Raw genomic sequence first — 27,990 nt, forward strand, 5'->3', positions numbered from 1 at the left:
CTTATTTAGAAAGTACAAGTCAAAATACTTACATGGTTGTTTGAAGGTACAAAATAATTTATAAAAATTGCTTAGTGTGAAGCATAGAAATAGTGTAAATGCTCCAGATACAGTCTCTCTCAGTATGATAGACTCAACTATTAACTTCCTATTACACCAATCAACGAACTTAACTTTCTCTTCATGTATTGCTAAGTAAGTGATAATCATAATGTTTAAAATGTTAATGGCTTCTGGAACTTAAACTCAATTGACACTAGATAACCTAGAGTCATGGGACTAAGTCTGCTGGCATCTGAAGTTTGTACACTTTCCCAGCCACTTTTTCAAGGCTTCCTTGACCTCACTGTTCCTCAGACTGTAGATGAGGGGGTTCAGCACAGGGGTGAAGATCGTATAGAATGTTGACACCACCTTATCGTGGTTCGCTGACCTGTAGGATTTGGGTCTCATGTAGATAAAAATGGCAGCTCCATAAAAGAGTCCCACCACGGACAGATGTGAGGAGCAGGTGGCACAAGCCTTCTTGCGGGCTTCGTTAGAACGCATCTGGAGAACGGCAGCGAGGATGAGGCCATAGGAAGTCAGGATGAGGGAAAGGGGGACCAGGAGCATCAGCACACAGCACATGTACATGACGTCCTCAAAGACAGACGTGTCAGCACAAGCCAAACGCACCAGCATGGGGGCCTCACAGAAGAAATGGTCGATCTCACGAGCACCGCAAAATGGGAAGCTCAGGACGGCAGCAGCCTGCATGAGCCCATCAGCCGCCCCCAGGAACCAAGACGCCAGAGTCATCTGCAAACATAATCGCCGGCTCAAGAGTACAGTGTATCTCAGTGGGTGGCAAACAGCCACATAGCGGTCATAGGACATGGCTGCTAAGAGGAAACCCTCGCCACCATCCAGTGTGAGCGAGACAAAGATCTGCAACCCACAGCCAGTAGAGGAGATGACTTTGTTGCAGGTCAGGTAGTCAGCAGCCATTTTGGGCACGATGGTGCACACCAGCATCAGGTCCATGAGGGAGAGTTGGCTCAGGAGGAAGTACATGGGCCTGTGGAGCCGGGAGTCCAGGTGAATCAGGAGAAGCATGAGGGCGTTGCCCATCAAGGAAGCAATGGCCATGGTAAGCACCGCCTTGAACAGAAAGAGGTGGGATCTGGTGTGCTTAAAGATTCCTAGGAGAATGAAGTATGAAGTTGTGTTTCTCCTCTCCAAGATTTCTCCTGATGTAAGACTGCAAATGGAAAAATAGAGACAGAAGGGGCTATTAGTATCCAACAATCTTAGTTTGACTTCATAACTTTGATGCGTTCTAAGTATGAGAACTTCGCAATGTTTTAAGTAAGGTCAAGCTTTACCACACCTTTACACATCAGTATGTTGATTGATTGAGATAACAGATCAAAGTGGATCAAAAGCAGAAAAAAACTGTCAAGAACTAAATAGTTGTAAATCGTTACTTTGACTATTATTTATTTTTATTATTTTTATTATTATTATGCTCTTACTATGGGTACTGAAAGCAAATTAATCAGTTGAAGAAAATAAGACTCATATAGCAGTTTGTCATTTATATTGTTTGAATCACAGATGATTTTTTCCAAAGTTTTCAAAATTGTAACATTAGTTCCTTTTTTTTTTAAATTATAAGAAATTGGAGTCATCCTACCGTGGGGCTACAAGGACCACGGAATGGAACAGATGAGCATGAGTGAAACAAAGTTTCTACATTGAAGGATATGTATCTTCAATAATTGATGCAAATGGCTTTTTTCTCTCTCAGTATTTTTATTTATGATTTTTAAAATGGAGATATTCCTTAGTTCATTACTCCCTACTATGAAACAAACACTCAGAATGAACTAGAAACATTTCCCCAGCTTACTAAGGCTTGGGGACGTGCCACGGGCTTCATTTCACCCCAATGTACACTGTCACTGAGACTTCAAATGACCAGGCAAGTGTGAAAGCGAAGCACAAGAGGATCTGTGATGTCAGTAAATGCTTGGAGAGACCAGCCAGAAGTATAATGAGGAGTAAAGTGACCAAAAGGATAAAGAAGCAATTTTAAAACCATTTCATTACCGTGAAGCATCATTGCTATCACAAAGCACAAATATATTTGGAAAGAAAAAAAACCACTTTATTTTAAAAACATCTAAGTTCAGATGGGTGGCTTGTCTTTTGGAGAGACATTTTCATATTCAACAAAACCAAACCATCTTCTTAGGAAACACAATGGAAATCACTGAGCTCACAGAAATGAGTGCAGCTTATGAGGAAGAGTTTGTGGATTGAAAGCTGCTATACACAAAATAGAAGTAAGTTTTTTAGTGTTCATCAATTTCAAACTCCATACTAAGAACAAAACTTGTAAACTTATAAAGAACAGAAGAGCACATAGCAGCAAGGGGCCAATTCTCCTCTTTTATTAACAGAAAAATGCACAAATGTGTCACTTTTATAAATATACATGTTTATAGATAGTGGACAGTCCAAAAGCTTTACCCAAAGCTTTAGAGACACAATGGTTTCCGAGCCTGCTGTCTAGAATTTGTCTGGTTATGGATTGTTGCAGAAAGAGATAGTGATGATGCCTTTAAGTCTAAACAGTTTGATCTTGTGAATACCTTAATGCTATAAAAATTAGGTGGCAGACAGGGCTCACCTCTTGCAGAGCGACCTCAACATCAGCAGTCTCTTTAAACCACCTGCTAACGGTCTATCACTCACATTTAAACTGATAAAAAAAAACACACCAGCATCTTTCAAAGACTTGCTTTAGCACTGGAAACCAGAAAAAAACATGCAGTCTACTTTACCCTGTCAACGCATTGCTAAGCCTTGTTCTCCCAAATACTTTTTATCTAGTATGTGCAGCCCCTTGTTTTACAAACTATTTAAGAGACCTTATTACCGCCCCCACCCCCTGACTTCTGACCCACAGGCTCCTACTTCCTCCAGTATAACTTTAAACAACCTTCAGACTCATCTTACTGATGAAGGGATGTGTGGATGAAGAACATGAGACTTGGAATACAGAAGTCCTGGTTTAAGAATCATTCTGTCATTTTCTATGTATGTGATGAATCATTTATGTAACTTGGCTTTATTTTGTTTAAGTTTACTAGCCTGTTTAAAATTATATACCTCCTGAAGAGATTTCTCAAACAAATAAAAGATGTTTTGTGCACGGAAGAGTTTTGAGATGATTTCCCACATCATTTTGCACATTCAAACAAGATTTTTTTCATTTTAATATATCTATCCAGATCATTTGTTGCCATTGAGTTTTTTTTTTCTTTTTTCACATAAACAGGAGCTAGGAAGTCATAGCAGAAAATGTCAATTTGATTTTTTGACTGAATGCTCTGGCGACATGAAGGTGAAATTCTAAGGCAAATAGAGAAATGATAGAGAAACACACACATCACATGCGCACACATGTGTGTGTTTAAATGAAATAAGAATAAAATTTGGAACTATGAACGTTTAAAATGAAAATGTAGTAAATAAATAAATAAATAAATCTATAATATCCTCATCTGCTGTGAAAAATTGTGACGTATATGTTGTAATAAATTCGACATCTCAGAATAACAGATAAATTAATTAAAAGGTCAGTTTAAATATATTACATAATTTTTTGTCAGATATATAGACAAGCAGTTTGATCTTTTTAAACTAAATATCATATAAAACATTTTAAATAAAGGGGTTTTTTGGCATTATGGATTTGTAAACTCATTTACTTGCTAAGTGAAATGTTTAGCTCTTAACTGAACTGCTACGTTAACTCGGCAAATTATGAGACTGTGGACATATGCTTATAAGTAGCTTTTTTTAGGTCAATTGTGGACCAAATTAATTCTAGCCTATTAAAGAGAGTAACTAAAAGTGAGTGAAACATTTTTAAAGCTATATATATATATTTTCCACACCTGGGAGAAATTTTTCCCCTCCAGAAATAAGTGATGGATAACTTTCTAGATGTATATCCTTCCGCAAGAGAAAAGGAGGCTCTGTTTCATTATCTTTAGACTAACAGTATATCTTGCCTGCAATTCTTTTTTACTTATTCTGTGCTCTTTGTTTGGGAAAGATTTCAGAAACTCTGTGTCTGTTAACCTCAAAAGTGTGCCCTTTCTGATGCTGTTACAGAAATTGATCATAGTCTCCCCCACATCCGCACTTACTTGTAAACACAAGTAGAGACCATCGCTGTGAAATTTCGGGAGCTTCCTTTCAGGCCCTCCTTTTCTCTTCCTTCTGCCATCCTGTCCTGCACAAGGAAGGTGACATATGGCCACAAGATATTAACATGGCATGCTTCATTCCTTGAAACAGCGCTACTGGTCAGTGAAAAAAAATTCCACTAATACGAACTCGGTAATTTGAGTGAGTTGACTGCTTATTCAAAAGGATTTTTTAGCTCACTGGTCCTGCCTGGACACAGCCCACATCTTCCATTTTCAGAATAGATGTGGAAAATAGAGAGCCTTGTATTTTTTGTCATCTCTGGGTGAAATTTTACAGAGGTTTACTCTGAAACTCAAAATTCACATGAAAAATACCAATCATGTAACAAATGTAAATAATTTGAAATGGCTTCCTAAAAAAATGGATAAATGATTTTTAAACAAGTTAGACTCACCTCCATAGTAGAGTCATAAGTCATGAGGCGTATATATGCTACTGGATCTTTCTGATAGGTTGACTGTGAATGTTTGCTTACATCAGTGTTGGGGATCCTGCTCTCTGCCCCTGGCCTCCTGCCATATTTATTTAGAAGTCCTATGTGACTACTTAAAGTTTCCTACATCTACCAAATGCCTTCCCTCGAGTAATGACACTGTCAAAGGCAAATCGTCTTTAGCAAGGCAGCTCAGATTTAAATGTTTCTTTAGAATAAATGATATGTATAGTGAACTAATTTGTCTCCTAGGTTTTTCTAAAAGCAAAGAACCCTGAATGGGAAGGTGAAGCAAAGGGACACTGTTAAGGTCAAGAGCCAATATGAGAAACTCAATAAAAATAAATAAACAAGCAAACAAATAGCTAGCTAGCTAATACAAGGAATGGTCAAAGGCAAAATCTAGAATTCCACTTGTTGAACTGAATAAATGTGACTGAGTTGCCTGAAATAGATAAACTGTTTACTATTCTTAACTGTGTGGTGATAAAACTGATAAACTTTATTTATTAAACATCTCTACATGCCAGCAATATGCTCAGTATTTTACATGCACTTTATTTAATCTTCAAAAAAAAACGGACCATTGATTTATGAACGTTTGCATTTTACAGGAATGCAAATAATATTAATATTTTAATTCTTCTGAGATAGCAGAGTGGAAGAATTCATCTTTAAATCTCCTTAGTTTTGTGGTTCTCAAACTTTAGTGGACATCTGAATCACCTGAAGGGCTTGAAAAACATTTCCTTAAATAATTCATTTACAAGGTGAACGTTAACTCTATCATGAACTGGATGTCCGTGCTTTGACAGCCTATAAACTCATCGATCCCAAATTCTGTGTGTGTGTGTGTGTGTGTGTGTGTTACACCCTGTTTCTATTCCTTACCCATTTCATGATATTACCATTATGACTAAACTTTGTGTTTCCCTCCTATGAAATATGCACAGCATTCCTAACTTTGTAGCATTATTAGAAGAATTAAATGAAATAGTGATAAACAATCTGGAAGGGTATCTGGCCCATTGTCAATTCCATATCAGTGTTCATTCTTACTATCATTGTGACTATTTCAAATGGAAAAAAAATCTCTAAAGCAAAGCTTGTGTTGATTCCAACCCAAATGTTATGAAAATTATCTATAACAGAAAATAAGGCAAAGGCAGAAGAGCCCGTCCTTTCAATATTATCCTGGAGCATTGCATGTTTAAGAAGCTTGCACAAAGATTACTTAGCTCTCTAGATGAATGCATCTGTGTTTGACTTACTATTTACTACTATTTAGGGCCCAGGATCTGTGAAGTTGCATGTGAACGTGTATATTTGTATCCAGTACAGATGCAAATAATTTCTGTCCAGTAATGAAGTAAGAAATCAACCAGCTTTACCCTAACTGAAAACAAAAACAACACAAGCGATGATTTTCCTTCCTCCTCACTTCAAATGTGTGATGTATTTTCCAACACTGTTTCTTCTTGTCTCCAAAACCAACTGGGTGTCGCCTACAATTCATTTCAATTCTGACACTACCTGGAGTTCAGGTAAACCCCACAGGTTTAAGGGCTCAATCCCAAGGGCCTGCCCCTACTCCAGATTCTAGTCACAAATAGTGGGTTTTGAGATTACCCACACGTTTGCCTGACTTGATTACAAAATCAAGTGTTCCAATGACCCCCTTTTTACGTCCAATGATTTGCTAGATTTGCTAGAATGACTCACAGAAGTCAAAATAATGCTATATTAATAATTATGGCTTATTATAAAGATTAAAAAAGAGCAGCCTATAATATTTTTGTTTTTGTTTGTTGTGTTTTTTTTTCCCCCAAAACTTCTGGCCTCAGTGTTTATGGTAGAAAACTCTTTAACAAACTATTTAACAAACAGCAATATGGGTTAAGACAAAAATGCAAACAAAATAAGGTACAAAATTTCACTGCATAGAAACACTGGAAACATGGTTGTGTCCTTCTCCAGCTCAACAAGACGTACGAAGTGTCAGTGACACCCGCTTGGTTCAACTTTCAGATTTTGGTCACCTGAGAAATATTGTCTGTGTTTCTACATGCAAGACACTGCACTGTGGTAGGTGCCGGATTACAGAGATCAATAAAAGGAAATCCCTGCTCTCACAGGGCTTCCAGTCTCCTGGGGGTGAGGGCAGACAGACACCAGGTGAAACAGATATAAACATGTCAGGTAGTCAAAGTGTTACAAGAGTAGATGGAGAGGAAGGAAAAGTTTCTGTATGTTCTGCAAATTGTTAAGAGCAATCTGAGGCTGCTTTGAAGGTCACAATTTGGGGAAAAGATACAAACTTGAAATCTTTTTTTTTGTAGAGCTGATTTAGTATATTACATATTTTAGCTTTGAAAGCCATAGAAACCAGTTATCTCAGTTTTTTCTCTATACAAGACCCATTTTCCCAAAGCATATGCACAATTTTAATTAAATGCAATGACCGAATGATGCTTCATAATTTTTTAAATATAAAATGAAGTCAATGACTCAAAAAAGTTATCTGCTGCAAGGAGTTTGAGGGGACATTTCATCATCTATATCATTACAGATATAAAGTAAAATGGTTCAACTTTTTAATGCTAGACAGGGAGGAATCATGATTAAAAAGGTCAATATAAAATCATTTGATGATAGTGCATCCATACACTTTCATGTAATCATATTAGAGTCAAGTATATTTATTTTCACATCTGTTATAACTGCTATTGCAAAGGAAAAATACTATTGTCTTCTTTTTCCAAGAGATAGGCACAGAGCAAATTTTTTCTCCAGGGAACTTGTGCAAACCAATCAATATAAGATCTAAATTCTTCACATAATGTATAAAACAGGAGAAGCCTCTTCAGATTATTGTTTGAAGGCTGGACTGCAAGCACTTTCCAATCAGGCAACATTCTTCATTCCTGTAATCAGAGCTGCTGCGTACTGCGGGTCTAAAGGAACAGACACGATTTCTTCTTAGGCTTCTTCTTTTCCACTGGTGTTTTCTGTTTATCTGTCTGATCAGGTCATAAAATACCTCATTAACGCTGATCTTTGACTTTGCAGAAGATTCTAAAGAGGCACAGTTACACCACTGTTGCTACATTCTGACTCTGTTCTTTGCCAGCTGCTCACTCACCTTCCAGGTCATGTTTATTGCCAACCCAAATCACTGGAACATCTTCTGTGTCCTTAACCCATACAATCTGTTCCCTCAGGTCCTGTAAGCCATTAAACGGGGACTGAGCTGTAACAGAATATACTAGTGCAAACCCTTGTCCCTTGTCCATTCTTCATATACAAATCCCTCATTGCTGTACTCACTCTGTTCCCGCTGTGTCCAGGATTTCAAGCATAGGCTGTTGGCAGTCTACTTCAACTTGCTTTTTGCAGGAATCTTCTATTGTTGGGTCATATTTTCCAACAAAAATTCCATGAACAAACTGAATTGTCAGAGCAGACTTCCCCACGTCTCCTGAACCAAGCAAGGACCACTAGTTGGTACTCACGCATAACATGATCGGTTTCAATATTGACAATCCCCACATCCGTCCGGTGCCTCCTCCATCTTCTCCCCCTCCTCTTCCCTCCTCTGGGCCATGGCAGCAGTGGCCTGAATCATGTTTTTAAAATAACTATTTTATATAGGATATAAATTTCTGGTCGGGACCCTGAGGTTCATAGTTCTGGAACAGCATTTATAATTTTATAATTAGAATCTATGCTAGTAAGTACTTCATGGCTGTGCTACTGCAATATGGTCCACATCATGTGTGTATGTACAGGTCTAAGTACGTGTATGTTAACAGGCTCATGTCCCTATTAACATACATATTAATCTACATTATGTATTGATAGTAAATGCTGTTTCTGGCTGTAATAAGACAAATTTTTACATAAATTCTTAGATTATATCCAGCCTAAGAGTGATCAATATTGTAATCAAGGCAGTATGTGATTTTTCAGCAAAATATCTTTCAGGGAAAATAATTTACCATCAGCACATCCTGATGAAGCTACATGTGGACTAGAATTAAGAATGGAATTGCATTTTTCTGACTAGAAGACAAAGCAAAAATGGGGCTTCTTTTTTATTGAGGTATAGTCAATTTTTTTTATTGAGGTACAGTTAATTTACAGTGTTGTGTCAGTTCTGGTGTGCAGCACAATGCTTCAGTCATATATGAATATACATATAGTCATTTTCATATTCTTTTTCACTGTGAGGTACTAACAAGATATTGAATATATTTCCCTGTGCTATACAGTATAAACTTGTTTATCTATTCTGTATATACCTGTCAGTATCTACAAATCTCAAACTCCCAGTTTACCCCTTCCCACTCCCCTCCCCCGGCAACCACAAGTCTGTATTCTATGTCTGAGTTTGTTTCTGTTTTTCTTTTTAGATTCCACATGTGAGTGATATCATATGATATTGTTCTTTCTCTTTCTGTCTTACTTCACTTAGAATGACAATCTCCAGGTCCATCCATGTTGCTGCAAATGGCGTTATTTTATCATTTTTTATGGCTGAGTAGTATTCTATTGTATAAGTATACTGCAATTTCTTTATCCAGTCATCTATTGATGGACTTTTAGGTTGTTTCCATGTCTTGGCTATTGTAAATAGTGCTGCTGTGAACACTGGGTGCAGGTGTCTTTTTGAATTAAATTTGCCTCTGGGTATAAGGTTCCCCCTGGGTAGCGCCCAGGAGTAGGATTGCTGGATCATATGGTAAGTCTATTTTTAGTCTTTTGAGGAATCTCCATACTGAAAAATGGGCTTTGTGTTTTCTGCTGCCCAGATACTTGTTCACTGAAAACCACAGGAGGCTTTAAACCTAAAGACACAGCACCCCCACATCCAGGGCCCAACAACCTTAGCGGCATCTTTTCACCTTAATGCCCAAGGTTTTTCTCTTCCACATTTCACAGAATCCCTGTTTCCTTTCAGAGCATCCAGTCTGATGCAGCCCTTTTCCTGTGGTAAATCCTGGGCCTGAGTGCTGACAGGCCCATCGCAAGGACACAGTCTGAAAGCTGGGGGGTGGGGGGATCCCAGTATGTTCCCAATGTCCTCCCTAAAGAGGCAAATTCTCATAGATGGGGCCTTTACAAATGAAGGGCCAACCCAGAATATCCGCTTTAAACCAGATGCCTCTGGCCAGAGAGATCGAATGTGTGTTTGGTCCCCGAGGGATTCTCCAACAGAGATGGTCTCAGAGGGGTCCCCGACCTCCTGTGCTCGGCTAGGAGGGGACTGCAGGTCCAGGGAAGAGCCTGGTGGCTCTGTGGTGCCATGGACATGCCAAGTGTCACAGCCTTTTCGGGGGCCACAGCTTCCACCCTTTCCTTCCACTCCTTCCACCCAGGTGGACCTGTTACCACCGTCAACCGTGACGTAAATAAGACCAACCTTCCGCGTTGCTCCGGGCAGCTCCATCTCCCTTCTCTTCCACTGGTCCTGCTCCAACTGAAGTCAAGATTTCAGCCTCAGAGGCCATGAGAATTCCTACACTCCCTTCTCCTCCGGACCTCCATGAATAACCCCAAATACCGAATCATTGAAAAATAAGCTATAGCTGCCTTTCAAAGGCAGTATATAATTTTTACAATTTGGTTTTCTTCTCAGTTACAGTCCCGTCCACCCACCCCACCAAACTTGATAAAAAATATTAAGGATCTTTTGGAATTATGGGAACATTTTACACTAACTGCATAACTTTTAAATGCTTCAGAAACTTTAAGACATTTTAAACATTATACCAATCATATAATACAAGTACCATTATGATTCTGATTCTCATGTGATAGCTGTGGAAATGGGCATGAACACAGCTAGTACTTATTCTGAAGTACTTACTACCCTTATTAACTGGTAGAGCCTGGATTCATTCTCGCTGAGGCCAAGTTTGTGCTATGCTGTGACTCACTTTGTCATGCTGACTTTTAGTGGGACTTTTTAGGCAAACTTTTTGTTTTTAATAGTAAGAACACAAACAGTGACTCGCAAAAATTCTTTGCTAAATGATGCTTGAGAAAACGTCACCTCCAGCATCTCTGGGCATTATGTCTATATTTTGGTTAGGACTTTATACGTCGTATCATCCAGTTGAGGGTGCTAAATTTAATGGCCTCTTGTCTTAAAAACTATTAAAAATAATTCATTTTTGAAAAGACAGAATGGAAACAGACTATAATTTTGATCGACACTTTATTGGAAATGCAGCTTTAATCAAAAATATTGTTAAACAATTGATCTGATATAAAAATAAAAAGATAAATTACCTTAAATACCACGTGATATGTGTTTACCTCGGGTGTACGAATTGCAGAGTGATGCTGGCTATCTTAGATAAGGTCAAAAAATTTAAAAATAACCGTTATAAAACAGGAGTAGATTACTGACTGTTTGACATGGTACATATGGTGATTCTGGCTACAAGCCCAGAAATAAACACAATGACATTGCCAGCAGCGCATGACAACCTTGAAGTTAATACATATTTACATATATTTTATAAATTCAGATAAATATATTGATGTATAAGTTAATATATCCCTATTAATATGCATCAAGATAAACCTATTGTAATGACATAAGCCTATATGAAAATTTAGATTCAAAATTTTATAAATAAAATATTAAATGAATATTACTTTTTCTTCAAGATTTTAGTACACATTAAAATATCTGGGCACAAGCAGTCCCTGGATGACCGAAGTGTAATGTACAGGTCCATATCCATCAGAATTGTCCATCAATAAAATAGGATATGGATATGCATTCACTTACTGTAAGAAATTGGCTCATATAATACTGGAGGCTGAAAAGACCCAAGATGTGCAGGTGGCAACCTGGAGACTTAAGCAAGCCATTGATGTAGTCCCAGTCTGAGAGCTGGCGGCCTCAGGGACCAGATAGAGCTGATACTTCAGCTTGAGTTGAAGACAGTAAAATCTGATGTGTCAGCTTCAAAGCAGTCAGGCAGAAATAAACTCTGTTTTATTCAGCTTATTAGTTCTATGTGGGCCTTCAACTGACTGGATGGGGGCCACCCATATTAGGGAAGGATATAGGCTTTTCTCAATCTACAAATTGGAATATTAATCTCACCCAACAACACTCTTAGAGATGCACCCAGAATGATGTTTGATCAAATATCTGGGCACTCCCCGGCCCAGTCCAACTGACACATAAAATTAACCATCACCAGGCTCAAGAGCAAATCTTATTTATACCTTTGTGTTAGTCTCACTGGTCAGCTTTTAGTGACCTCTTGGAAGAATTCTTACCTCTACTATATGATCATGGCATTTGAAAACAAAGAATGATCATCTTTGATATAATGTTTTGCCATTACTTTTTATTGAAGGCTTGAGATTAAGAATGACTAAGTTGACGTCTACAGCTCAAGAAACAATCATGGATTTGAATAATACTGATGAAGCATTGGTTGAAATTCATTAAGGACTCACCACATTTTTGTTTAATGAAGAATTAACTCAGAACATCAGCATTTACAAAGTACTTTGAATATGTCTATACACCTTCAAGCTGGCAAGGAGAGCTCCATAATAGAAGACTCAGTTCCAGTTGTGTCATGTAAGGTAAATGTGCTCCCGCTGTTGTCCTCAGAACATGCCTCCCTCTGATTTAGTAGCGCACAAACCATCTTTAAACTGTGGCTTCTGTGAAGGCTGATCCTATTACATACACCCCCATTCACTGCAAAGAGTGTTTGGAGAGGAACAGACAATGGTGTTGAGAACAGAGTGGTGCACCCTTTCATTTATTCATTTAGTCATTCAGGCAGTGGATTTTTCTTTTCATTTCCTTTTTTTTTTTAATTTCCTATTAGGTTGTAGACTCTAAGTGTAAATTGAGACATATAGACCAATGGAACAGAATAGAAAGCCCAGAAATAAATCCACAAACTTTTGGTCAATTAATGTTTGACAAAGGAGGCAAGAACATTCAATGGGTTAAAGACAGTCTCTTCAGCAAGTGGTGCTGGATAAACTGGACAGCTGCATGTAAATCAATGAAGTTAGAACACTCCCTCACACCATACACAAAAATGAACTCAAAATGGCTTAAAGACTTAAACATAAGACAAAACACTATAAATCTCTTAGAAGAAAACATAAGCAAAACATTATCTGACATAAATCTCAGCACTGTTCTCCTAGGGCAGTCTACCCAGGCAGTAGAAAATAAAAGCAAAAATAAACAGATGGGACCTAATTAAACTTCAGGCATTTGCACAGCAAAGGAAATCATATGCAAAACAAAAAGACAACCTACAAAATGGGAGAAAATACTTGCAAAAGATGAGACTGACAAGGGCTTAATTTCCAGAATATATAAACAGCTCATACAACTTAATAACAAAAAAAAACAACCTAATCCAAAAATGGGCAGAAGACATAAACAAGCAATTCTCCAATGAAAAGCTACAAATGGCCAGTAGACACATGTGAAAAAAATGCGTATCATCGCTAATTATGAGAGAAATGCAAATCAAAACTACAATGAAGTATCACCTCACACCAGTCAGAATGGGCCATCATTCAAAAGTCCACAAATGATAAACGCTGGAGAGGGTGTGGAGAAAAGGGAACCCTCCTACACTGCTGGTGGGAATGCAGTTTGGTGCAGCGATTATGGAAAACAGTGTGGAGATTCCTCAAAAGACTAAAAATAGACTTACCATATGATCCAGCAATCCCACTCCTGGGCATATATCCAGAGGGAATTCAAAGAGATACATGCACTCCAATGTTCATAACAGCATTATGCACAATAGCAAGACATGGAAAAATCTAAATGTCCTTTGACAGATGACTCAATAATGAAGTGGTGATACATTTATACAATGGAATACTACTCAGCCATAAAAAAGAATAAAATAATGCCATTTGCAGCAACATGGATGGACCTGGAGACTGTCATTCTAAGAGAAATAAGTCAGAAAGAAAAAGAAAAATACCATATGATATCACTTATATGTGGAATCTAAAAAAAGACAAATGAACTTATTTGCAAAACAGAAACAGACTCTCAGATACAGAGAACAAACTTGTGGTTACCCAGGTGGAGAGGGGATAAATTGAGAGTTAGAGATTTGCAGATACTAACTAATTTATATAAAATAGATAAACAACAAGTTTATACTGTATAGCACAGGGAACTATATTCAATATCTTGTAGCAACTTATGGTGGAAAAGAATATGCAAATGAATATATATGTATGTTCATGTATGACTGAAGCATTGTGCTGTACAACAGAAATTGACATAACATTGTAAACTGACTATACTTCAATAAAAAAATACATAAAAAGAAACATTACCAATAAATTACTTATAACAAAATAAATCTATATGTCAATAACATCCCCTTTCCAAATGTAAAGCAGTGAAACTAATTTTTCTAGTTTTGTGGTTTATCATATTTGCATTTAAATATGTGTATACATATATGTATATGTATGTGTATATGTATGTGTGTATATACCTATATACACACATATATATATATATGACAATGTTGTTTATTAAGCAAAGTCTTGTTAAATAATATTCCAGCATCCTTTCCTAGGAGAAGTAACCACATTTTAATACATCTGTGGATTATAAATCTGTTGATTGAATGGAATAATAAATCCTAAAATCTACTGAGCCTTTCCTCTCAGTAGGTGACAGGTACTATGTAAACTTCTGGTGTATATTATTCCCTTTAATTCTTAGAATATCCTTTAGAACACCTTTAAGAACTTGGCCACACGCTAGAATCTTAAGCAATTTCCCAGTCACCTTTCTAATCAGTGGTGGACCTGGCAGCCTAGAGTCTTCCTGAATCAATGCCGACTGCATGGCACTGCTGCTAAGGGTCACCTTGCCACTTCAGTAGAAGAGCTGACTCGATTAACATTTTTATGGATCAATTGCCTTACCCATATACAATTGGAAAAAAGTATTTTGACATTGCAAACTTTAATTTAGTCATAATCACCAATAAGTTCTTTCTGCATCTCTTAATCCTTAGGTCAATGACTTACATCATTTCAGCAGGCAGGATGTGACATCTCATAGCCATTGAGTCATGGTTTGGAGTAATCAGGCTCTCTTTGGTCTAATTCTGGGCATCAGCATAATGCAACATCATTGACTATGCTGATGACTTTGCTCTATCTAAGTGCAGAACTGCATGGATCTCCACATCACAAAGTCAACTAAACTGGCCAAGGTTTTGGCCACCGCGGACTTGGACGTTGGGGATCAATTACAGGAGAAAGAGCAATGTGTAAGGCTTGATGATGTAATAATCTGCACATAAAATATATAAACCCATCCTGTCTTCCAACAGTGGAACCTGAGGGAAGTAGGTGTGAAATGTCTTAGTCACTGGGATGAGATAATAGGAAAAGGAAAATGTTTCAACTCATCAATGTATATGCGAATGGAAAAATACTTCACTGACAGGTTTAAGTTGTGTTCTAATTCTGGCAACTTCTGGACAAAAGGACCCTATGTGTGGCCATAGGATTGATGCTAAAGAAAACAATGAGCAGTTAAGAGTTTGCGGTTTTCTTTTGCGTAAAATGAGGAATAGATGTTAAAATGTGCCCTCAGGAATTTCCTTCTCATGAACTTTAGCAGCTAAAGAAGAGATCCTCATGTTGGAAAGCGAGTTTTGATTTGATGCAGAGCCTGTTGCTCAGTGACACGATCTTATACTACAGCTTCAGAAACAATGTCAGCAAAGTTTGGTTCTTAAATATTTCAAATAATTCAATGTATTGTTAGCAGGAAATCGTGCCATTATAAAGCTACTTCCACTCTCAAAATACGCAAGAACTTCAGACAAGGTGAGTCATAATAATTTGAATTGAGTTGATTTGGGTTACCTTTACCCCAAGAGTAATTTTGGAGATGGGGTTTTCCTACCTTAGGAAAATATTTCCTTCTACACAGAGAATAGGCAGTTCTATAAAGAATTGGAAAAGTGAAAATTGAACATAAAATGTAAAAAGAAGTAATATGGATCTGGTAGAATTCTACGATGTGTGGCTCTAGAATGATGTATGCCTTTGTGTGACTTTAATTAAGACCCTTTATCTCTCTCTACCTGAGATCTCTCAGTGGTTAAGAAATTGAATGGACAAAGAAGACTGACACCTACTGAGGACCTACTATGTGTTGAACACACAGAGCTAGTTTAAGTCCATCTTCAGAGCTGTCTTAAAAGTTGTTGGAATTGAGTTAGCGGAGGCTCAAAACACTTTGTTTACCGATCTTGGAATGATTGTCTATAAGCCTTTTTAAAGCGTGCTTGATGGTCAACTTCTGCAAAATAAATTTAGGGCTGGGAGATTGACACATTTACATATAATAGGTCCTCTAAGTTGAGCTTTTATTTTTCCTTTTAACTCTGTAAGTGTCAGCATATGCTTCTTAAGGTGATCAAGAGAGGCATTCATCGCCCGCCCAACTGTAGTCACAAGAACAATATTCTCCAACTTATAATATAACCAGAAGGTGTTGTTTCATGTAATTCTGGTGCAATAAATAAGGTCCCATACCCCATAAAGAAATCTGTTGGTTATCAATAAAAATGGATCCTGAGTTCTGGCTCCTATGTTCCATGTCCTAAAAGCTTCAAATCCCAGATTTATGGGATCCTGAATGTAACTAACTATTGATTTCCAGTGCCTCACATGATACCAGTTTTCAACTTAAAAAGCAAAATAGGTGTTGTAACTATCATCAAAAAAAAAATCTTTATGGTACTCTGAGCTCTAATTCATGCAGCAGAGAATCAAAATGCTCGTGAGTCTCTCTACAAAATAACTGGTCTTCATACATTATAACCATTATATATCGTTGTATATATATATGCATATACAGATATCATCATTATAAAACATTAGGTAGCGATTCTAAGTTTGTTGGTTTATTGCCTGTATCACTTACTAAACTTTACCTATATGATTATAGAATCTCGTCTGCTTTAATTACCAAAGCATCTCAGTCCCTAGCAGAACTGTCATAAAACAGACACTAAGTGGATTTTGCTTGAAGGAATGAATGTACTTTAATGATGGTGACTATGCTTTTTCTGTTAGGTTATTAATTTTGATTTCTAGAAAGTTATAAAAAGCAGAAGACGTCTAGGATCCCATTTAGCATCTTTGTGCACCTCTTATGTGCCTACACACGTCTTATTCTTAGCATCTGTGAACTAAACAACTGTCAGAAAGTATTCCCATTTCTCTATGGTAAGTATTTTTTTCGTAATTTCATTCATGCTTACCAAAGTTATATAAAGTAACGATTGGTTTTGAATTAGCAAAGGGAATCATTGCAACAAACCATAAATGTTTGTTCTTTACTATTGAAAAATTAGTGGCCCAATCAACATTAGCTAAATCTTTGACATAACATGGCACTAGGAGTCTCCCTCAGACAGAAGAACATAAACAAAGCAGGTGGTCCCATCTGACATCAAAGCTGACCTAAGGGAGAAATCGAACATATACCGAGAAAATATAAGAAATACCACAATCACCATTTATACATGTTTGGGAGACCGAGTGAAGGAAAGAGCCAGTTGCCAGAATCGATGTGACACAGCGAGAAGAAGAGAAGTTATAAAATGTTGAGTCACAAGTAAAAATTCTCAGGGATAGTATAGGTCAGAAGAGCTAGAAAAATTCTCCAAAATTAAATTTTATTCATTTTTTATTGTAAATAATTAATATAAGGTATTAATGTCACTGTTTTATTTAAACAATGAAGTCTGAAGAGAGTAATTACAATATGTAAGCTACAGATCAAACTCATACCTCTGTCCAGGGGAATCGTTTTTCAGTTTCTGAGACTCTGCTGCCACCTACTGTGCAGAAACAAAACTACAGAAAAAGAGTAAATGTCCTTTCTGATCTCAGTATGCTTTGACCTAGTACAAAATGTGGAATTAAGCAAAAGACTAAGAATTACAGTTTCTGTTGAACAAGGCAGCGTGCAGTGAGCAAGGCATTTACCAAATAGGAAACTTGGAATATTTAAATAGCTAGAAATCTGAAGCAGCCGAACAGGCTCAAAAATTAAATATCTAAAACAGGGCGAAGTAACAGGAGAATTAGAATTTAAGCATATAGAAAGTCTTACGTGAGTCACGTGAGCCAATCACTGCTGTGAATGTGTTGTGTGCAATTGACAGACACTGGGTAATGCAGGCATTCCTGTGACTTGTTTGTGAATTTTGTGTAGTGAGCCTGGCCAGGGGTTAAACCGAGATGAATGCTTTAGTTATCTTGTTTACCTCTGCTGGCTATGACACTAGACTTTAAACTTAAAGATCACTTGATCAGCTATTTATCAGAGAAAACTGGAAGTGGAGCATTCGATTCAGAAATTGAAACTGCGTCAACAAAAGCCGTAGTACTGAAGGAAGGAATTCATTCTCACCAAACATGAATGAAGCCAAAGCTCCCTTTTATGCTCCCGTTTTGTTTCATTTCACGTTCTGTGCTTTGTTTTCGTCTTCATTTGCCTTTCAAGGAAGTTGAAGCCGTAAGTGTCCGTGGAGAAATGGAATCAAACTTCAGATGATTTCATTTTGTTGGGGTTGTTTCCGCCAAATCGAACTGGCCTGCTTCTCTTGTTTCTGATCGTGCTCATATTCTTTCTCGCCTCAGTGGGTAACTCGGCCATGATTTACCTCAAACGCTTGGACGCCTGGCTCCACACACCTATGTGCTTCCTCCTCAGCCAGCTGTCTCTCATGGACCTGATGTATCTCTCCACTACCGCCCCCAAGATGGTGTTCAACTTCCTCTCCGGCCAGAAAGGCATCTCCTTCCTGGGATGTGGGGTGCAGTCCTCCTCCTTTCTGACCATGGCGTGTTCTGAAGGCTTGCTCCTGGCTTCCATGGCCTATGATCGTTATGTGGCCATCTGCCACCCCCTCCACTACTGCATCTGCGTGAGTAAAAGGATGTGCGTGAAGATGATCGTGGGATCTTGGATCTTGGGGTCCATCAACTCCCTGGCACACACAGTCTATGCCCTCCATATCCCTTACTGCAGGTCCAGGGCTATTAATCACTTCTTCTGTGACGTCCCAGCCATGTTGCCTCTGGCATGTATGGGCACCTGGGTCTATGAGTACATGGTTTTTGTGAGCACCAGCCTCTTTCTCCTCTTCCCTTTCCTTGGCATCACTGCTTCCTACGGCCGCGTTCTTTTTGCCGTCTACCATATGCGATCCAGAGATGGAAGAAAAAAGGCCTTCACCACCTGTTCAACACATTTAACCGTAGTGACCTTCTGCTATGCACCTTTTGTCTACACCTATCTTCGGCCCAGGAACCTCCGCTCACCAGCAGAAGATAAAATTCTGGCAGTCTTCTACACCATCCTCACGCCCATGCTCAACCCCATTATCTGCAGTCTGAGGAATAAGGAAGTCCTGGGCGCCATGGCAAGAGTGTTTGGGATATTCTCGTCCATGAAGCAGTAATTATGGCGGCCCTCACTCTGCTTCATTTCCTCTTTCCATGTTGGTTAGAAGACCCTAGAGGAGTACTGCCTGGTAGAAATATAATGTGAGCCACGAATGTAATTTAAAATTTTCTAGTAGCCACATTTAAAAAATGAAATTAATCTGAATAATGTATCTGTTTAATCCCAATGTTATAATCAATATTGCTATTAACAACACTGATATTAATGATACATTATATTATGCAACATATTATATTACATATATGTTTGTGCATATGGTACTATTAAGGTAATAATACATTCATATTGACATTACCATTTCTCCACGTAATAGATGCGAGATCATTAAAGCAATGTTTTGTTTTGTTTTCACTGTAAGTCTGTGTGTTTATACTTAGAACCCACCGCAATTTTGACTGTACACATTTTAAGTGTCCGTTAGCCCATTACTCTGTTGGACAACACAGCCTTAGAGCATTCAGTGAAATGCTCTGAAATGTTTTAAATGAGGTATGTAAAGATATTGTGGTGTATAAAATATGGATAGCGGGCTGAGAAGTAACAAGCCAGCAAAACAAGCAGGCTGACGTGCTCCTGAGTTTGTTTACCTGTTTGTTTACCTTTTCTAAAAATATTCTGAGCAGGCTTACTTGACTCAGAATTTGTCTGATTTCAACAAAGATACAGAGATTACGTGACCTGTGTAGGATGATGAGGATAATCAAAAATTATTCTGTATTCAAACTAGGAAAATCACATATTTCAATGACCTTAAAGAAGGTTTTTGTACTTGACACAGTTATCTACTGAAAGGCAGGGAAACAAAACGACTGGGGTGGCTAGAGTATAAAACGTACAAAATGAAACAGAACCTTCAGGTTTCAGCTACAACATGTGAAACGTAAATGTGGTAGTTGGTCCTCAAGTAACACGCTGCTGACAAGCGCCCCCGGTATTTGCGTCCCAAGGAGCCCCACGTGTCTGTGACAGACACTGGACTATGTGTCGTTAGTGGGGTCCACAGACATCCAGCAGATTCCTGCTCCAGGGCCCCACAAGTGTCCAGCTGCTGCCCTTCAAAGATAATACAGAACATTCCTTTCCCAGCACACACCTCCCTTAGCGGAACTAACTACACTGGACAGTGAACGCTGTACGATGCCCGGAGGCCTGACCACCTGGACTGGTGACAGCCCCCTGCCAGAGTCGAATGTCGCCTCCCCCATCACAGCCCCCTCCCTTCCCTGTCACCTCAACATCAACCAATCAGAAACGTGCACAATTCGATCACACACCCTGCAACCCCCTTGTGCCCAATGTCACACCAGCACAAGCAGTAAAAGGTCACCCTCTCTTATAAAAGACTGCAAATATTAACTCTTGGAGCACAGAAGCCACTTGTCCGTGGCCCTCTGTTGTCTTTGGGCACAGTTACATGTTCCAGGAAATTGTGAACATGCTACGTGGCACATCTGAGGGAGGATATAACCAGGTAATTTCTCTACGCAAAGCTAAGTGTTCATGACCTAGGGTCTCCTTTACCTTTCAACTGAGCAATGGGCCGTGAGCCAGATTCCTCAGCTGTGACACATCTCATTCATGTGCTCTGCTGGAGCCAGATTTTCTTTTTGAATTCAAAACAAAACAAAGGATAAAAGATATGTTTTGCTACCCTGATTAGGACATTTAGGACTAGTTTGTGGCTCATTCGGATGCTGAAGATCCCTGCCTTTCCTCGCCATTCTTTGCCTGCCTCCAGGCCACTTGTCACCCCAAAGTGTGTGATTTCTTATCAGTCCAGGGGTTCCTGCTCTTCTCTCTGCCCTAAGGACCCCTGCTGTTCACAAGATGTATAATCATACATCCTGCCATTTGGCCCATGCCCATCTTTTTTTGTCTAATTCCTGTCATTTGGCCCACGTCCCCCTTTCTCTGCTCATATCTAATTATAAGCCTGCTCTAACATTAGCAGAGTTAAAATTACAACTTGCATTTTCAATGAGCAGCACATAGTCAATGTCCTCGGTGTGACAGTAAGTGCCTTCTCTTCTCTAGAGTTTAATGCTTTCTCCTGAAAATGACATGCCCTTTCTTCAACTTAATTTCAAAAAAGTTATTTAACCAATATTTGACATCTAATCTCCAGTTGCAATCTTCATGAATTAAGTTTTAACACCAGGGAATTATCTTTGCAGGATTCTGAGTGGCACTTCTGACTCTACCAGACAGCTGAAAACTGTGAAATGCATAATATATTTTAAAAGTAAATCAGCCACTACTTATTATAAAGACAAATCTTCTGTGAAATTGTAAGTTACTTAGTACAGTCATATGTTGCTTGGGTTTTTTCCTCTGGGTTAAAGCAAATAACTGAATTTTAATATAGCATCATGGAAATCTCTGGTGAAGAGGGAAAGTGTTATACATCCGTACTGGAAGCAAGGGTTGAACTCTGTCATGGTGACTAATTAAATGTCTTCCAGTAAGGCTTCTCATTTCTATAAATAAGATTCTAAATTTTTGATGAATCATAGTGATCTGCCACAATAGTTGATACTGAGCCATGCTTGCTACCAATTATACATATGTAAACTTCTCTCTACCCGTGAAATTATATTCATTTATGAAGAAAGACACCCAAAAATTCCACTAAGTAGTAAGTCATTGCCTCCTGACAAAAACCCACAACCTCTGGTTAATTTATAGTCCTTTCCTTCACGGGCAGAGGTCACTTCTTGCTCTGGCAGTGGATCCTGGTCTCTAGAGCAAATCTCCTAATCGAATATTGTTCGTGGTACCTTACTATACCCTCGGGGAAATTTTTCCTTATGTGTTACAATCCATGGCCTATCTAAACTGGATGGTAGTGTCTCTGTCTCAATGATTTTCATCAGTTGATGCGTCCTTCTTCTCAAATAACGCTTGACTTTACCACCATAAGCCTTAGTGGTGGTAAAGGATACTGTTTTACTTATGATTACATTCCAATATGTTTTCCTCTGATCAGTTTTGAGCCACCAGCCACCTGCTCAGTTTCTTTCCAGACTAAATTCTCAAGCCTGTGTCCTTTCAATACGTCCTTACAGCCTGCTATTTTTCCTGTAGGTGTACTTGTTGCTGGTAGATGCAACCGCTGTTCCAGGTTCTTGCCCCATCCCAGAAAGAATTCAGAGACAAGATACAGTGGTTTAGAAAAGTAAAGTGAGGATTTATTAAAGGGTGGATAGTACACTCTCAGGGGAGAGCGGGCAGGCTCAGGTGAGCGGCTGCCCTGAGTTTCTTTGGCAAGTTAGTTACACAGAGTGTAAAAATGAATGGGTGGAATATTTATTGGGGAGGGAAGGGTTTGGGGTCATATTCCCTGATTATCATCCCAACTCCACCTTCCCAGAAGGAGGAAGGATTTTTGTCCTTAATTAGTCTGGATCAGAAGTGTCTTGGCATCAGTGCATGATGGGTACTTCTGATCTGCAAGGCTAATTTTATTGAAGTGAGGGCATGATGAGCAAAAGGTTACATTTGGACACTGGAAATTCCTGCCTTTTCTCAGCTTTCTTTATTCATCTCCAGGCTACTCATCACCCCAAAAAGTGTGATCCCTTATCAGCCCCAAGGTTCCTGCTTTTCTTTCTCTGCCCAGGGACCCCTGGTGCTTACATGATGTGTGGTTTCCTGCATTTGGCCTGTGCCCCTCCTTTCTGCTCAATTCCTGCCATTTGGTCTGCGTCCCCCTTTCTTGCTCATATCTAGCTACCTGCCTGCTCTAACATACTCATGAAACTTACTTTTAAGCACACATTGAATATTGCTCATGGTATGCAGACATTACCCCTGATTCTTGTGCATTTCTGAAGATTGTATGGAGACCACTAAATCTCTTTAAATATATCTAGTTGTTTTTTCTTTTTTTTCCAACGAGGATACATTTTTACCTGTTGTTACCAGTTTTGAATTCTTGTTGATAGATTCAGGTAGCAAATACCAGTTTAGACAGCATTAACAACCACACTTCAGCCAAGTAAATTTGAAAGTCTAGTTGGCTTTATTCAAAGTTTCATGTATTGGGCAGAATCCTATCTATACAGCAGAAAGGCACTCTGAGAAGCTGCACAAAATGGAAGACTTTTAGAGGCAAAAGAAGGCTGGGCCAGAAAGTTCTCTCAGCAGAGTGTTTGTTTCAGGTTAAGTGACCTTCCTTTGGGGGAAGGTGAAGGGTTATCAGGCAGATTTCACTAGTGTTGGCCAGACATATTCCAGGCTGTCTCGTTAAGATTACATTCCTTGTAGAGGCTTAAACTGTAATTAGGTTAAATATTGTCTCAGTTTGGTGACATTGGCTTGGCACAAGTGACTCCATTTTGGGCTTGTCTTTTTTTTTTTTTTTTAACAATTTCTCCATTTTGATCAGACTCTTAGACTGAAGGATGTAATCAAAATTTAAGGTATTAAGACATTCCCATCTAATGCTATGTAGTTTTTACAGCTTTTATTTATTCTCTGTATGATTTTTGTTGTTTTTGTTTCTAAACCTCTTTCATATCCACAGGCCACATCTTCAGGCTCACAACTTGTTAGTTATTTACTTCATTCCTTTTTAGATATCCCACTCTTAGGGAGAACATTTGCTTGGTTGTCAGCAGCTGTGAACATATATTTAATGGTTTGGGGAGAATGCAGCATATCAAAGATACTAGTCTGACTATTATAAACAGAATAATTCCCATTATCTGGACTGCACTTTGGACCCATGGTCTTCAAGACCCAAACAATTCAAAATCAAATAAGCAAAGAAAGAACACACTGAAGGAGTCACTTTCTTAAGTCAAGTGGCTTGCTCAGTAATCTTACAGCGCTGAGTTTTAACATCCCCAGAAGTGGTAATCCAGGTGCAACAAATGGAGTTGGGTAACGAATGAACACTTCTTCACTCAATTAAAAAATCATGAAGGGCTATTCTGTTCGAAATATTAGCCAGAACATCTTAGGTTTTATCTAGAGAAGCTATTCTCTTAGAAGCAGATTCTGCAATGCTTTCAAGAGTTAAGGAGGCACTACACAGAACAGCCACATTCATATTCAGCCTAAACCAGGAAAGTAGGGATCTGCCAAAGAAAATAAATCCTCAGTCACGAACTTCTCCTGGAGGTCTTTTCTAACGTGATGACACAAATTCAAGGGAATTGACCTATGAGGCGTCTGTTTGTGAATAGTCAAAAGTTCAGTTAGATAATTTAAGAGGCCTTGCCTAGTTATGAGCCAACCATCTAGACATTCATAGGCTCAAGGAGGATGAAAACCAATACAGACAAAGGTAAATTCCATTGGGGGCACATTCCACCTTTGCTAAGGTGGCATTGCTAATAGACAGATCAGAGCTTTCAATAAAAAAAAAAAAAATCCAGCAGTCTGAAAAGTTAGCCCCACGCTTAACAATGGCCTGGGAGATTTGGGTAATGCTGTTATCATTCCAGGCCAATGCCAAGTGAAGAGAGGAAAGAAAAGAAGAAAGGTTTTTATGTTTAGTTAGTGTAGGAAGTCTTGATCGAGCATCTGGGTAGAAGAAACCTACATTGATGCCAACTACTTCTCTTCCATGTCAATTTGGTTTAGAGGTCTCCCGCTGGTGCGCAGTTCCTAGAGTCTAAAGAAGCCCTTTTGATGTGATAGATATAGATCCAATCTTCAGTTTTGTAAGTATGTCTGTCACCTGGGTAATGAGGAAGATCGCCTACAGTCCCAACCAAGGAGATTCAAGGGCAGTCATTTTTTCCGAGTGATTCCAAATCAGAATGGTGGGGGTTGGGGGAAATTGGAAACATTGGTTTGGAGAGTTGTAGCCAGATATTTGGGGAAAAAAGAAGAATTCAGAATCCAGTCCAGTTTTATATACAGGAATATAAGAAAACCTCAAGATAACTAACAGAACTAGAATGTAATGTTTAAAAATATGCAGTTTTTCACTTTATATTTATTCCCATTTATTACCAAAACAGCCATGGTAAAACCAATTTGTTTGCATTAAAGTTGGCCTGATTTTTTATATTAAGTGCACCAAGATTGTGATTAACCATATAAGATAGCTTTGCTGGAACCCTGCAGCCAAGCTACAAGTCTGACTTTTCCAAGTGGCTTTATTGGCAACATAAAGTCAATCGTAGTTTCTCAAAGCTGTTTGGTCATATCTGAGTTTATACATACCGCTCTCAAATATGGCATTCCAGTCAAAGCCTTGATAATATACCCAGTGTTTCCAGTTGTGTTCTCTTACAAGGGGAACAGATTCAGATTAAACTTTTGCAAATAATTAATTGTATTTGCATGAACACAATACTCAAGAGTTTCCAGATTCCAGAAGGATCAGTTTGGAACAAGAGTAGATGGCACATCTTTGTTCATGAAAGTATACTTTTCCCAAATTGTCAAAAGTCACAGACAGCTTAAGAGAAAGTTTTTCTTCAATTTGGAAAGAGAGACTTTAAGAAATCAGCAATGTTTCAGACAAAACAACGTAAAAATGTAATTATCCTCCTTGGTCCATTTAGTCACATGTAATGAATACTTGTTCTGCTTGACTCCACTTTCTCCATTATTCGTTTCAATGAATTTCCTTGAAAATAGAACAGTTTTTCAGGAACCCTTTTGCAAAAGAATGTGACAAAAACAATAACTCTGTCAATGACAAAGGCTTAAAATGCCCATTGTTAGAGATCTGATGAAAGTTCTTCGATAAAAAATGTAGTTGTTACTGTGATATGCAACATTTTAAGATGATAGTCAGAATTATGACTGATAACAATATATCAGGATATATAAAACTACTAAAAATTTCATATAATTTCTGGAACACATATGTATCTATACAAATACAGCATAAAGAAGGCTTAATATTACTTCTTATTTGACAGTTATTCTCATGTAATTTTACATATCAAATATGCCCCATTATTTTAACATCTTTATTTGAATAAGATGAAAGAAAATATCTTTTGAAATTTTACAGGAGCCTTATGGAAAGTCGTAAAGTGAATTTGAGGACAAAAATATTTACTATTCCATTTTGGAAAGTTTATCAAGAATTATTAAAAGGGTTTCATACACTTAGTCAAATAGAACCATAGGTCACTGTGAAAAAATACTTAGCTATCCATTCAATCATCATGACAAAGGTCTGGTAGGCAAACACAGAATGTTAAATATTTTCTAAAAAACAAACACAAAAAACTTAGCCCTTTTCATAGAGAAGACTCAATTTTCTTAAGTAATTAAAGGCCCGATAAAACACAGGAAATTAATCTGATAAAACCCACAATCTTTGCTTTTTAAGGAGGTTATAATTAAATTAAAAACTTGGCTTGCAATTTCTTGTTAAAAGCAGTTTAATAATCGAATAAAACACACAGCGTCAAGGCCAAGGATGGACCATGTCTCCTGATTCCCTGTATTTTTCACTTTCTGGAATGGATGAGGCGTCTGGGGTGGGCATGCCTGCTCCTCCGTAGATTCCTGCCAGTGGTAACAACTGACAAAAACAGCAGACACTCCCATCATTTTCCTGGTTTTGCATGATGGCATTCCCTTTATATTTATTCATTCTCCCTTCTTCAGGGCGAGAAACATGTGTGATTACAGAGGGTCTCATGCTCAGATAGTCCCCTTGCTTGCTTTAATCCTCTGTGTTTGCCAACTTGAAATTCTTAATAATTTTATTTCTGAGTCTGCATGTAAGCAGAAGAGCTGCACTGGTGGCAGCATTAACGTGCAGTTTTGGTCCAGCAGCAGGAATTGTAGATATTGGCAAAGGTACCAATTAGCCTGGCCTTTTCATGTGCACACAGACACAGTAGAGAGATCAGGGCACAGATAAGTGTAAACAAAGGGCGCATAGTAGAAAGTCACCACAGTGAGGTGGGCGCTGCAGGTTGAATAAGCCTTCTTCCTCCCTTCTGCTGAGCGCATGTGGTAGACAGCAAGGAGAACGCGGCCGTAGGAACATGCAATCCCAGTGAAAGGCAACAAAAGAAAGAGGCTGGTGCTCACAAACACGGTGTACTCATAGACCCACGTGTCCATGCAGGCCAGAGTCAGCATGGCTGGGACATCACAGAAGAAGTGATTGATGGCCCTGGACCTGCAGTAAGGGATGTGGAGGGCATACATGGTGTGGGCACAGGAGTTGACAGAGCCCATTATCCAAGATCCTGTTATCATCAACACACACACTCTTCTGCTGATCCTGATGGGATAATGCAGAGGGAAGCAAATGGCCACCTAACGATCCTAAGCCATGGAGGCCAAAAGCAATCCATCTGCTCCTGCTAAAGTCAAGAAGAAGAAGCTCGAATCCCACACCCAATGAAGGAGATAGACTTGTTTCCAAACAGGAAGTTGGAGGCCATTCTGGGGACAATGGTGGAGATGTAGGTCAGATCAATTAGAGATAACTGACTAAGTAAAAAGTACATGGGTTTATGAAGATGGGTGTCCAGACAGATGAGAAGGATCATGGAGAGGTTGCCAAATAGAGCCATTAGGAAAATGAGAACAATTAGAATAAAAAGAAACAGGCCAATTCTTGAAGAGGGGAGCAATCCCAATAAGACGAAATCAGTTGATGTTTGATTATAATTTTCCACGAGGCATTCATATAAATTTTCCTAAAGATAGATAAAAGAGTAAGTTAAGTTTTAAACAATAAGCTATTTTTATTATTTACTCAGACAAATTTTTAGCTCTTATATTATGAACTTATCAGTTTTAGAAAAACGTA

The 27,990-nt window shown here is 38.5% G+C and overlaps 2 protein-coding genes and 2 pseudogenes across 2 annotated transcripts; 1 reads left to right on the forward strand and 3 right to left on the reverse strand.

The window, feature by feature from the left end:
* Window positions 1–279: 279 nt before the first annotated feature.
* On the reverse strand, window positions 280–1,217 carry LOC102529571 (olfactory receptor 2T12). The gene has a single exon (XM_006220041.3). The coding sequence runs from the start codon at window positions 1,129–1,131 to the stop codon at window positions 280–282; it is 852 nt and encodes a 283-aa protein (XP_006220103.3). The 5' UTR covers window positions 1,132–1,217.
* Window positions 1,218–7,656: 6,439 nt separating this feature from the next.
* Window positions 7,657–8,218, reverse strand: LOC140685825 (ras-related protein Rap-1A pseudogene; annotated as a pseudogene).
* A 6,704-nt stretch (window positions 8,219–14,922) lies between these two features.
* On the forward strand, window positions 14,923–19,239 carry LOC102527467 (olfactory receptor 2L13-like). The gene is made up of 2 exons (XM_031673369.2): window positions 14,923–15,018; window positions 18,307–19,239. The coding sequence occupies exons 1-2, from the start codon at window positions 14,923–14,925 to the stop codon at window positions 19,237–19,239; spliced, it is 1,029 nt and encodes a 342-aa protein (XP_031529229.2).
* Window positions 19,240–27,044: 7,805 nt separating this feature from the next.
* On the reverse strand, window positions 27,045–27,619 carry LOC107035401 (olfactory receptor 2L5-like; annotated as a pseudogene).
* Between the last annotated feature and the right edge of the window lie 371 nt (window positions 27,620–27,990).

The sequence above is a fragment of the Vicugna pacos genome, chromosome 15, assembly GCF_048564905.1.
Source record: "Vicugna pacos chromosome 15, VicPac4, whole genome shotgun sequence".
NCBI classification, from domain to species: Eukaryota; Metazoa; Chordata; class Mammalia; order Artiodactyla; family Camelidae; genus Vicugna; species Vicugna pacos.